The 13,629-nt window shown below is 36.5% G+C and overlaps 1 protein-coding gene across 8 annotated transcripts in view; it reads left to right on the plus strand.

Annotated features, from left to right (window-relative positions):
* The window catches only part of Lrba (LPS responsive beige-like anchor protein), a 580,781-nt gene that overhangs the window by 436,562 nt on the left and 130,590 nt on the right, over positions 1 to 13,629 (plus strand). For all 8 annotated transcript variants that reach the window (NM_001439655.1, XM_087627154.1, XM_087627167.1 and 5 more), the window contains 1 exon segment: positions 4,957 to 5,109. In NM_001439655.1, coding sequence (NP_001426584.1) covers positions 4,957 to 5,109 — 153 coding nt within the window.

Below are 13,629 nucleotides of genomic sequence, written 5' to 3' on the forward strand. Positions count from 1 at the left end.
TGAAATAGATTATCTATTGCCTATTTTCATGATATTTTTGTTATAATCTATTTGAAATCATAGGCTTTTACAGTACTTATTAAGTTCATCTACAAATGTTAGAGATCATTTTTTACTTCAACCTTAAAAGTTGCGGTTTTTATTTTACTAAAGAAAGCAATGCATGAAATACATAAAGATCATGTTTTATCTACTAAATAAAAAATTAAGTGTCAATATGAAACCTTCCATTTAAGTTGTTATAAATATAATGTAATACACTTTAGTCAAATATTCAAAAGCTTTGACTTGTGGGCTAACAAAATAAACTTGTAAAGCAATATGTATCCAAGTATAAACATTGTTCCATGTCCTATTCATCAGCTTCTTTTCTAAAGAAAGCTTTAGGTTTTCATATTATAAACATATCATTTTGTGTAATGACAAAGAGTTAAGTTTTACTTTCCTACCTCTTCACCTTCAGTGCCCTGTTCCCTAACTATAGTGCTATGCCTTAATCGTCAAGGTTTCGCATTTGAAGGAAAGGGAAGTCAGTATAAACTTGTATTCTGAAGCAGCACATTGGCTCTTTTTCATTGTCTCAGTCCTTTAGATTAGTGCGTTGGCATTTGATGTGCTTGCCGAGACGGAGGGGAGCGATGGTTTAGTTCAGTGGGAAGAATTGGTGGCTAATGAAGGGAGAGTCACACAGCCTGGCTACACAGGCTGTTCCTATCAGTGGGGATTGTGCCTTCATGAAGAAAACTAAAGCATATGTGTGGTCACAACCAATCCTTGTCATTATGCCATGAAAGCCTCAGAATTTGTGATCAAAGCAGTGAGCTTATCCCAAATTGTGACATAACCTCTGTTTGAACCTATCTCGTTTTTATTTTAGGAGATGATAAAGTTTGACCATGTCACCTGCCTCTAAACCTATCTGCCTAATTAACTAATAGAAATTAAAATTATTGTCGTCAAGCTGGAGGAAAATGTGACTTGCGAATCTATGTGTCTTTTGTCAGTGTTGTTTGCTTGTCATGTCCCACTGATGTTTTAAAGTATCGCTAACATGTGGTTTTTATCCAGAGCTGAGTATTCTGTTCAGATGGATATGAAACATACTTCACTTTGTAAGTGTGCATTTAAAGTATCAGAAAGACATAGTCTTTGACTCTGTTACTAAATTTCATCTGTCAAGGAAAATAATCTTGACTGGGAATATTTAGTATTATATCACAGCGTGATTCTTAGAGAAATGCTGTTTTCAAAAGGGAACTCTGCTAGATGCCTGAATTCTGTCATTGTCCATGATAATGCACTGGCTCTGCAGATGCATGTTTCTTGGGTTTATATCGGTGTCTTGATTAAGTTCATGTTTGTTTCATCTTAAGAGTGGATTCAACTTTCATCAACTTATGGTGTTTACTAGAGATTGCAGTATGTTTCTCTACATTCCCTTCCTAGTAATTTAATTGTGCTTATATGATTATGTCCTTCATAACATATCATATCTTCATGATAGCTCTTCAGTGTTAATTTTATAGATAGGCATGTTCTATTTCAGTTTGTGTTGTTCCAAAATGTCCCCTTTTCTGGGTTTTCATTAGGCCTTGGTATTTAGAATTTTTTTCACATTGTACTTTTTCATTTCTCTTTATTTTCAACTCTAAGCCAATTGAATGTTTTCTCATTGATCATTAAGAATGAATGACATATACATATCTTAAGATACCTTCCTTATCAGGAATGCCCTTATCTTTCCCTCTGCTATTTTTTTTTATTTAAATGCCACTTTTTGCTCAGTATTTGTCTGTGTGCTCATGTGTACGAGTGTAGGTGCAGGGATGCCACAGCAGCCATGTGAGGACCAGAATGATAACCTCTGGTGTGACACTGGCCCACAAGCTCTTAGGGATTCTTCTGTCTCCACCCACATCTCTCTCTTGTGGCGACACTGGGATTCGAATCATACCCTACAGCATCAGCCTTTAACCGGGGACCTAGGGCTCCCCGCTCAGGTCCGCATGTCTGCACAGCAAGCACTTTGCCTACTGAGGCATTCCCCTAATCCTCAGTACCATTTCTCTTCAGTAATTAATTTAACAGATTTTTACTCAATGCCCAGTGTGTTGTGCACTGTGTATGGGCTGGAGTATGTAACCAAGAACAAAATACTTAGGTTGTACCTTTTCTTAGTATCTCGGTTTCAGAGGAAAAATGCAAACAGGTAATTATAAACAGACTGGGAAAGTGCTACAGTGTATTCTTTGACTTCAGCGCTCTGTGAGCACCCTAACTTTGAGGCTTCATTTTTTATCTTTTGACTTCTGAATGCTGTTTCTACAGCCAGTTTTACCGTAATAAATGATTCTCTTCTTGTACTTTTCACAGATCTCTCACTTTGATCTGTGTTTTATATGGACAGGAAATACTTCTTCTCTGTTCAAAGTTTAACACAATTGTCTGTAAAGATTAAGAACTAAGTAATTATTTTTGAAATTAAATATTGTATCACCCTTTTTATCTACCCAAGGTTTGATCCAAAAAGAACTTAACAGTACTGTGAACATTGAGAGGTGAAGTCATGCAGTCCTAAGGAAAGCTTTAAGTTTAGGCATAACCTGGGCTGCATAGTAAACTCCAGGATGCCTGTACTACAGTGTGAATCCTTGTCCCAAAAAAGTCAGAAAAGGTAAAACCAAAGGAATTCACTTTGTTTTATTCCTAAACTAAAAGGTGTGTTTGCACGCTATTTCTATTTCTGCCTATACTGAATTCTTCCTACCATTTTGTGTTCCAGAAATGCACTATCAGTTAATATATAAATAACTCATTATTAAAATAAGCATACAACCATTATGGCCAACTCAAATGCACAAAACACACCCAAGTTTAAATCTGACCTTGATTCATATGAAGGTGGTAGAAAATCCATCCATAATTATTAAAATGGTAGGACAAGGCCATCCATTTCTTAAGGCCTGAATGAGAATCCAGGTTTGGATGAGTGTCTAGAACATTAGCCTTTCTGCTTCCCATCCACTCAGCTCTTTAGTCTTATTCTTAGACTAAGATGTATGGTCTTTGGAGGCAGGCACCTTTGCCCCTTATACCATGTTTCTTTTAGGAAACCCTTCAGATGCCAGGTCATCATTGTCTGGTGTTAGCTTCTCAAAACAACAAAAACAACAAAACCTACATTGAGCCACTAGGCTCAGTGGGAAGGGTATCCCCTTCAAAGGATACTTGCCTGGGTAAGAAGTAAAATCCAATCTGTCTTCACTCTGCCCACTAAGTCCAGAGCTCCATTTTATATCTTCTCTTAAACCTCATATATCTTCTGCTTCCCCACCCTGCCATCCCTTCTCCTTCCCTCCAGGCTAAATAAAGCTGATCATAGATTTTAAGAAACGTGTTTTCATTAATCTTTGGAAGAATCATATACCCATCTCTAGCTTCTGTTCACTCTGTCAGTAAGTCTGTTTGGTTTGTGCGTGTGTGCATGTATGTAAGGGTGTGTGTTGGGGGGGTGTTCCATGGTGCCCACCTGGAGGACAGCTTTTGGGAGTCCTTTCTTTCCACCTTGGGTCGATGGGAGGTCAAACTCAGGTCTTCGGGCTTATACAATGAGAACTTTCACTGATCAGCCATCTTATGCAGTTGTTGTTTTTTAAAGACAGGGTTCTACTGTATAGACTAGACTGGCTTCCAGCTAACTCTGTGATCCAAAATAGCCTTTCCCTCCTGGTAACTTGTCTTTCTTCCTTCAACTTTCTGAGTGCTAGAGTCACACGCCACCACGCCCACCTTACTTTTATTCAATCATTTATAAGATCAAGCCACTAGCTCACCTTATAAACTTGTTATGAAGATGAAGTATGGTAAAGTTTATTAAAAATCTAGGTCTAATCTAACACACCATAAATGTTAGCTTATACAAATTTATTATTACTCTTTTCTACATTAAAAAATATACATTTGCCATTCTTTATTTTGCAATTAGAGATTAGGATTACAGACATGGCTTAGGGATGGTGTTCTTAACATTTTTGTGTGTAAAGCTATCTAATTTAAATTTAAACTTTTAACAAGGTTCTTCTTTGAAAAATAAATGTCCACTTTAAAAGTCTTTCAAGTCTAATGATCATGCAGTTGTGGGGCATTTGAAGGACAAGCTCATTCTACCCTGATTAGTTAATTATCGTGACTGTAAACAAAAGATGTGCAATTCAAAGTCAAACAGCATTCCATGTGGACTATGAGAGTGATAATAGCTTAATTCTTGCTGGATCTTTTCTCTCTGCTGTGGCAATTTCATACTGACCCTGTCCAAAATCTGATGACCTCTCTATTTTACTACTGTTTGGAAATTCAGACCTGTGATAGCTGGCCCTGAGGGGGTTTCTGAAAGACTACTGAGGCACTGACCCATGTCAAGACTGGATTTCAAGTCTGTTCTACAGGGCCTCTGAAAAAGTTACATATGTGCCTTATGACGACAAAGACTACATTTTCCCCTGTTTAAATATTAGTATTGCAGCCATTATATTTAATTTAATCTGTTTCTTATGTTGTTTTCTAGACTGATGATTTTGATATTTTATTAGAAGTGGTTTCTTAAAAACTTTTATGTTTTAATGTGAAATTTACTGTTTATCTATATCTAAAATGCAAATAACTATTTCTTGTTGATAAAAAGACCAAAGTAGACATTTTAACTCATATTGTATAAAGATGGTTTTCTGCTACAAATTCTAAATAATTCACTTTTTTAAATCTATCTTGTATGTTTTTCTGGTTATGATCTTCTTTCTTAACAGAAAGTTCAAGACAGAACAAAGAGAAAAAAATTCCCTACATTTTGTTGTTGTTGTTGTTGTGATTCTGTGTAATAGGAAATAATCAGACCATGTTACATATATCTAGTCTATATCCTATATTTTCTGATATAACGTTTCTCTCATTTTTATATAGGAATTGATTCCTGAATTTTATTATCTCCCTGAGATGTTTGTCAACTTCAATAATTATAACCTTGGAGTGATGGATGATGGGACAGTGGTGTCTGATGTTGAACTTCCTCCTTGGGCCAAAACCTCGGAAGAATTTGTTCGCATAAACAGATTGGTAAGATAGTAATCATCTGCTCTGTCATGTGTTGATGTAAAACATTAACCCTTGTCTTTCTGTACAGTGCTGTAGCTGATAGGAGCTGCTGAACCTAATAAAGTACTTCACTAATGGCCATATACCTCTTAAAATTATACTGCATTAAAAGTAGAGTGGTTTGCTTCATGCAAAATTTAAGTTGTTTTAATATGTTCTTGACAATTTAACATTATAACTAATCAATGTTAGAGAGCCTGGAATCATTTGCATTTTTAAGCATGAGCCTCTCTTGACAAGAAAGGATCATTTTGTGTTCCAGCCTAGAAGATTAGTAATAAACAACACATTCAAGTTATGTCATGTACACATAGTTTGAAAGAACACTTTATACAATATTTTCAGTATAAAAACTTAAAAGCATAGTACTTACTGTGCTTAAAAACACTATATTATTATCCTATTATATAATGTACAGTTGTATTTTATTTTGAAGTTTTACAAAAGTATGGAATGAAGGAGTATTCTCAATATTTAAGAGTGTTGTTTTTGCCATTCTCCATATTAACAATACAATTTTGGACTATAAAGATGTGCCAGGTGAGTATATACATACTCATAAAATAAGTAGATCTTTAAAAATTCAAATATAATTTTAATTATCTGGTGTTTTTATTTTATGATTAAACAAAAAAATACATTTAGGTTTTCCAGGTAGCATTGTTTATTTTTATACCAGTAATTATATTTTAACTTTATCTTCCAGAATCTGATTATAATCCCACTACTACTGACATGTCACATTTATACATAATAAATATACAATACAGTGGATAGATAGACTTCCGAGTTCAAGCAGACTGCCCAGTCATGGGTCAATCACACTGTCAGTTGTGGGGTCCTAGGCAAGTTAGTAATTAGTTACTGTAGTAGTATTTGTGATACATAAAGCATTTTACTTATGACCCAAGCATTTTAAAAGATTTATTTATTTTTATTTATATGAGTACACTGCAGCTGTCTTCAGACACACCAGAAGAGGGCATCAGATCCCATTACAGATGGTTGTGAGCCACCATGTGGTTGCTGGGAATTGAACTCAGGACCTCTGGAAGAGCAGTCAGTGCTTTTAACCCCTGAGCCTTCTCTCCAGCCCTAACCCAAGCATTTTTAAGATTCTCACTTGACTAGTATGACAGGACAAGACAAAGCTTAGCTCTAAAAGAAGCTGAGGAAATGCTAGTCACTACGTATGACTGACTGTACCTCAGGGACATAGAGACGTTATTACAGGTACATTTGTACTATGACTGCTCTTTACTTTCGTGTTTGACCTTTTAGAATAGGTTCATTGAGCCGTGATTTGCATATAAAAATAAACATTTTAAACATATACTCCTTAGTGAGCTTCAGTAAATTAGTGCAGTACCAACTCCCTGTGATCCAGCTTCAGAGTGCTCCCCTTAGCTTCAGAAAGTTCTCTCGGGCCACTCTGTTCAGTCTGCAATGCCAATCCTGTCCCAGACAGCCACATATTGTATCTCTGTAGGTGCTTTTATAGACATTTAAATTAGTGGCATCGTTCAATATGTTGTCATCTTGTGTCTGGCTTCTATGGCTTTGTATGATGCTCTTGAGATCTATCCATGTTGCTATATATAGCCATAATTGATTTCTTTGCATTGCTGTTGGTTATTATTGGCTATTATATAGATATGCCATATATTAGTTATTTTAGAAATTAAGGAACATTGGCAGGTTTTTTTTTTTCAGTTTCTGGCTATTATGAGTGTGTAAATGACTTAGCATGAACATCTGTTTTTGTTTTCTTTGAGGAGATTTCTGAGAATGGAGTTTTTTCTAGGAATATGTTGCGAGCGCAGTCTGGTACATTAGTGTGCATCAGTGTTTGAACTTTGAATTTTTCTGTGTCCTTCACAAGGTTCACCATTATCAATATTACAGACTTAAGATATTCTAGTAGGTATCTGTTGTAATTTACACTGCTCTTACAACCAGCAATGTTTAACATTTCTCTCACAGGGTTTGTTGATACTCAAATGCATGTGCTGCCACATGCTTTCAGTCCCAGCATTTGAAAGGCAGAGGCGGGCAGATTGCTGAGTTCAAAAATAGCCTGGTCTACAGAGTGAGTTCCAGGACAGCCAGGGCTACACACAGAGAAACTCTGTCTCGAAACCCACCTCCCATCCCAAATCATTTTCTAACTATTTCATTGTAGAACTGGTTTCAGAAATACTATTTAAATATGCAAGTTTCAGGCAAGGGATATAGCTCTTTGCCCTGCAGTTTTCCCCTGTGAACATTCAGGTCTGTTTGGGAAATGGGCTTTTCTTTTCTTTTTTTTCCTTGAGACAGGGTCTTATGTGTCCGTGACCCAGCTTCTAGGTAGCCCAGGAAGACCTTGAACCTTTGTTCCTCCTGTCTCTATCCTCTGAGTGTCCAGATTATAAGCGTACACCACAGTACAGCGCAATGAACATGCGTCTTCAGGCCTGCCAGACTCTGCAAACTGAACTATGTCTATGCCCATGGAAAAGATTTTCCAAAGACATAAAGAAAAATACATGTGTACATTTCTAACTTAGCAAATCATCTTTCGGTGGGATTTTAATTTTGCCTGCCCATGCTTTAAACTCAGAAGTGAAGATAAAGTAATATAGAAAATAATGTTTCATTCTATTACCTATGGATTTACTATAACTCAGAAAGTTTACTTAACAATCTTCACAGCAGTTTCTACTCTCATGAATTTGATACAAATCTTTACATTTAGTGTTCCAAATTAGGTTATATTCCCAAACAAAGCCAAATAAAAATTCATTGCAAATCAAATGTAAGCATAGTGTGTAGATGAATATCTATCACAATAATTTGTAATTGCAAAAATATTTGGTTTTATTCATGTGCCTTTATGAATGAACTTTAATAACTTGCTCATTCTAAAATAATTGATGTGCATCTGTGGGGAACAAAGCTCTCTGCAATGCAGTGCACGTTGGTGCACTTCATAATTTCTTTTAACTCTCTATCAATGACTGAATTGCTAGTTGTGTTTTATATGGCTGTTACCATGTTATCACATGAGGTTTATCCTGTCCTCTTTTGGTTTACCTCTGCAAATCCACAGATTTTATGCAATGATTTTAGCTCATGAAATGCATACTACTTTGATCTGTGACCTTTTTGTGGTGCTAATCGGGTTCCTGATATCATTATACCTTACTCATTAATCATATTTCCTGCAGCCCGTCAGGCAGCCAGACAGCACGAGTCCCTGTTTCCAGCCCTCTGTTGGCAGGTTTCTGCTTTTCCAGATTATTACAGACGATACTTTGGCTTCTCATAGCTAGAGCCACATCAAGCTGTGTATTACAATTAAAGTCAGATGGTCCTCAGGTTGAACAGGGATATAGTGTTGCAGCTGTCTCTCTTCTGGAACAAGCCAACACTAAGAACAGATGATCTATAGGGCAGTGGATAATAAAAGATTGTACAACACTTGGTTGGTAGCTGAGAATCACAGAATTAATTAACTGCATAGTTAATTTAGGATACCCCGTATTTCTTCCTTAAGTATTTGTTTGTTCAAATAATTACTCAGGGGATTGATATTTTGCAGTATCATACAATTTTGTTGGTAGGTCAGTAATATTACATATCCTACTTGTATTGCCTGACTGTAACTGCTGTCTTAGCCAACATGTTTCCTCAGTGCTTTGTGTAGGAAATGAAGATCTAAATGTGGACTGGCTAAGTGATGTCCTCAGCACAGAAGACAATGTTTTCCATATTTTAGGAGGAAAAGCCACCTAAATTTAATCTTTTAGACAAATTGTATTCTCTTTGTACTAAACATATGGAATCCAGGTAAAATCATAGCAATTTCGGCTACATTCCTGAGATTAATCTATCTTACCTATACTGGGAAGAATAATTATTCCAAATACTGCTTAGAAATATAAATGCAAAACAGACTTTTATATTTTCAATAGAATAAAAATGTATGAGTTTGGAGTGTTCAATGTTTATCGGAAGGGGACCTATATTATACTCCCTCTCATCTTGTCAAGTTTTAGCTTGAATAAGAAACAGAAAACACGCATACTAAGAGTACTAACAGAACGACCGCTCCTCAAAGTTTTCGGCATGGACTGTTTTTGTTTGGCTTCTGGATGTAGACTATATTTGTACTCTTGTAGCAGTAATCAGTGCATCAGCATGCATTTGTTTGAGAATCTGTCTGTGGGCCAGCACTATTGGGCCGCACCAATAATCCAAAGGTATCCCAGTTTTCGGAGGTTACTTCTTTGATAGCTTAGTGTGTTTAGTGCTTCCAGGTAGCAGGAGCCAGCACACACTACATGGTGCTGATGCGGCGTCTTAAGGATACCAGTCAGAATCACATTCGTGTACGTCTGTAGCTTTTGTTTTCTCTGCTGCTTCCTTATAGTCACATGGCAATCAACTGTTTGAGAAGTTATAGAAAATAAATGTTTTACTACGTCTCCAATATCATCCAAGGATGTACAAGAAAATTGGAAAGGTTATTATTTTTTATAGCTGTCTTTGACAGAAAATAGAAATTATAGATTTTATATCCTCATAGGGTTTTTCTTACCCCATCTATTGCTTTCATTTAAATCCACTTACTTAAACCAGCAGAGATCTTATATTTCTATGTAAATTAGATCAATCTTTGAGCACTTCTCTCTTTGAACCGGACACGTTCTGTTTCAAGCTTCCTTAGCTGTTGAGAGTGAGAACCACATGTCCTTAATGGAAACTACAAGGAGGTAACATTTTAAAACCCTGCCTCTTGTAAACAGTGTGTTTTTTCTATTTTGTACAACTGAAATGCCAGGAGCCTACATGTTGTTTTTCATATTGTTCCTTTTCTAGTTGGCTTCTCCTTTACCACATTGATATTTACATGGACAATTCTATAAACAGCCATGGTGGTCGTAATTTGTAATAATGATTCTCGACTATATGTCCTTCATCTTATAAAACAGGAGCATATGTATATGAAATTGGAAATTATCATTTAAATTACTATAATTTGTTTTCAGTCTTGTATAATTGCTGTGGAAGGTTTAGTTTTTAAAATGACAATACAAAAATAAGCAAAAGAGATGTACATGGTAGATTGGCATTGTTATATAATTTGCTATAAAATATTTAGTTTACCAAAATAGGACTCTAGAGCAGATAAGTGGCACATCAGACAAAAGTAGTTGCCATGCAAACCTGACAGTCCGATGAGGTCTGGAATCCTGGAACCTATGCTGAGAGAAAAGGATGGCTCAGAAGTTGTTCTGTAATCTCTACATGATTGCTGTGGCACGCACACACATAGAACCCATTTTTAAAAGTAGGTGTCCCGTAGGATACTTTGTTAATTCTTTCCAAATATGTCTACAATCTTGGTGAAAAGCCAATCCAGGCAACGAAAGAGTTGGGGTTTTGGAAGAGAGAGTAGTTACTGGTGTTGAGGTACTAGCTCTGTTCATAGATGTGCTTGGGAGAAGAAGGAGGGAGGGGAGAGAACACAATAAAAGAGATATTACTACTTAGTCACAATCCTCCTGCCTCTGACTCTTGCAGTGCTAGGATTATGGGCTTGCACCATCATGACTGGTCTGCTTTTATCTTGGCAGACCAGGACAAAATGATCCGGAAAAGCAATCAGTCATTGTGCCTCAAATTTTGGGGAAAGAACACACCTGAAAGAGAGTTGATACCAATTTATTTTTAAAAATAAAAGTCTAGTAATTAGAGAAACATAAGAGAAATAGAGCGACTGGAAAAGATGACCAGAAACCCTAGAAACACTGAAAGTCGGTCTGTAGAGCTGTATTTAGGATCTGTTGAGGAGAAAGGGGCCCGAGCCTTTATGCAGCCAAGATAGCTGTTTACTAGTTTCACCAGGGCTTCTGCAACCAGCTGCCTGAACTGAGTGCAAGCAACAGCAACAGAAGCTTTCGTGGTCCCAACAGCAACAGGATCTTTCGTGGCTGAAAGATCCAAGTCAGGGGCTGGCAGATGTTTCTTTTTGAAGGTTGTAAGGGAGATTTCTGCTCAGATATCACTTGATACCTGAGTTTTACACGACTGTGTTCTCCGTGCTTGTTCTCATGTGACCCTCTTTCTGTGAGTGTCTCTGCATGGAGACTTTCCCTCGCCTAAACATAGCCTCAGATTCGGGGTCCACACTATGACATCATCTTCAGCAATTGTACTGTCTTCACTAATCATATGCTTCAAACAAAAGTAAAAGCATACTAAAACTTTAAATACTGGGTTGAACCTATACACTTAAAGGATAATGCAGGCGAACTCTGTGGTCCTGAAAAGAGCAAAGGATTTTTCACGAAACAAAAATTAAAATGAGAATATAGCATGAGTGCCATTTTCTTTCTCCACTTAGTGACACACTTAGTGAGAATTCACATACCTTCTTTAAATATTTGGTGGAAATCACTGAAACTGCTCTGCGTGTGAACTTACATTTGTGAGACTTTGACACTCTAAGTATCAATATCTCCTGTTACCATAGATTTATTCAAATTTTCTATTTTTCATGAGTTGATTTTAGTAATCTGTGTCTCTTTAAGTTGTCTGTTTATGGGCATAGCAATTTTTGTAACACAGTATTTTCTCACTGTTCTATCTCTGAGGTTGGTATGATAACACCCAAGTCCTGCTCTTTGGTAACTTGTGACATCTTTTTTTCTTAACCTTGTATGCCAATTCTTCATGATTTGTTAAACTTCTCAAGCCTTACTTTTTATTTAGTGATTTTTCTGTAATGTTTCTGTTTTCTCTTCCGTTGAGTTTTTAACTCTAGTGTTTACTACTATTACTACTACTATTACTACTACTACTCCCCCACCCCTTTAAATTTAGTTTACTCTGCTGTGAAAACCCAGCAGGGAGCCTTGTTCTTCCCACGGAGTCTTTTATAGCCACTGGATTCTTCCATGTGTAGCCTCAGCAGTCCTTTGTAAATGTGAATGTTGTGTTTCAAAGCTGCTGCTCATCTCAGAACACTTCCTGATGGTCTGTGTAAGCTTCCTTCTGATCATCTGTGGACATGTGTGCCGCTTAATTTTCAAATATTTTTGAATTTTCAGATTTTTCTTTTTTATTTGCATTTTCAATTTCATTGCAGTTGGAGAGCATAATTTGTTTTATTTAACAAACGAGATTTTATGAGTCAGCACATATACTTGAGAAAATTAAATTCTGCTATCTTTTTAGGAATGCTGTAATGGTCTGTTAGACAAATTGGTTTATTGTCTCTGTGTCTTCTATATATCTTTACTATTTGATCTAACAAATTTGTCCTTTTTCCTAGTGAGATACTGAAGTCTACAAGTATTGGATGACTCCTAGTCTGTCAAATTTTGCCTTTTATAGTATTGGATTCTTTTGTTATTAGTTCCCTGTGGCCACTGGAATAAACCACTATAAGCATTTAGTAATTTATAACAGCAGAAATTTATTTGTTACTGTTTTAGGGGCCAGAAGTCTGAAATCAGTATCAGATTTTTTCTAAAAGACATCTTTCTCTGTGTTCATACTGCCTTCTCTTTGTAAATGCCTACCATCACCATACTTCACATACATATATATTGTTAATTGTGTTTAGGGCTCTTTCTTATACTTTGGGCTACCAGGATCATCTTCTCATCCCAGAATACTCGATTTAATGGCTTTGCAAAGTAATTTTTCATTTACATTTCCAGGGATTAAGAGAACTGATAACTTGGTGGGGGTGGGGAGGAGTGGGGGTCAGTTTGTCACAATACTCATAATCCTGTTGCATTTCTGGTGAAAATGGTTCACCTTTGTTCCTAGGTTGGTTACTGACTGACTGACTGACTGACTGACTGACTGACTGACTGACTTATTATGAGGCAGGGTCTTACCTCCTGACTGGCCTAGAACTCATTATGTAGACCATGCTAATCTTGAATTCATAATATACGCCTTCCTCTACCTCCTGAGTGCTAGGATTAAATGTGTGCACAGCCACACCTGGTCCCTCAGCGTGTTTTTCTGTGTTATAGGCTGATGTTAGAGGGCTACTCTAGTTCTTTAATGACTGTAAAATAAAACTTTACTATTTTAATTTGCATCCTTTAAAGGCCTTAATTTTAAAATGTGGGGTTTTATAGATAGCAAATTGTCAGGTCATATTATTTATCTAGAATAGCCTTTGACAGAAGTGTTGAGTTACATTTTATGCTGTTGTTATGGTAGGATTCATGTCTATCACTTTCTTTAATTTGCAGTCTTGGCTGTTTCCTAATCTCTTTTTTGCTATTAAACAGATACTTGTTTTTTTCCAATTTTTTATTTAAAACTTTTTTCGGTCTCTTGAGATGGTGTCTGGCTGTGTTTCCAGACAAGTCTCAAACTAGTGATTTAAATCACTCTTTTGTCTGCCTCCTGGATAGCAGGGATTATATACAGGTCTGCAGTGCCACACATAGCTGTAAATTTGAAGGATCT

Source organism: Rattus norvegicus, chromosome 2 (genome assembly GCF_021556685.1).
Source record: "Rattus norvegicus strain SHRSP/BbbUtx chromosome 2, alternate assembly SHRSP_T2T, whole genome shotgun sequence".
Lineage (NCBI taxonomy): Eukaryota > Metazoa > Chordata > Mammalia > Rodentia > Muridae > Rattus > Rattus norvegicus.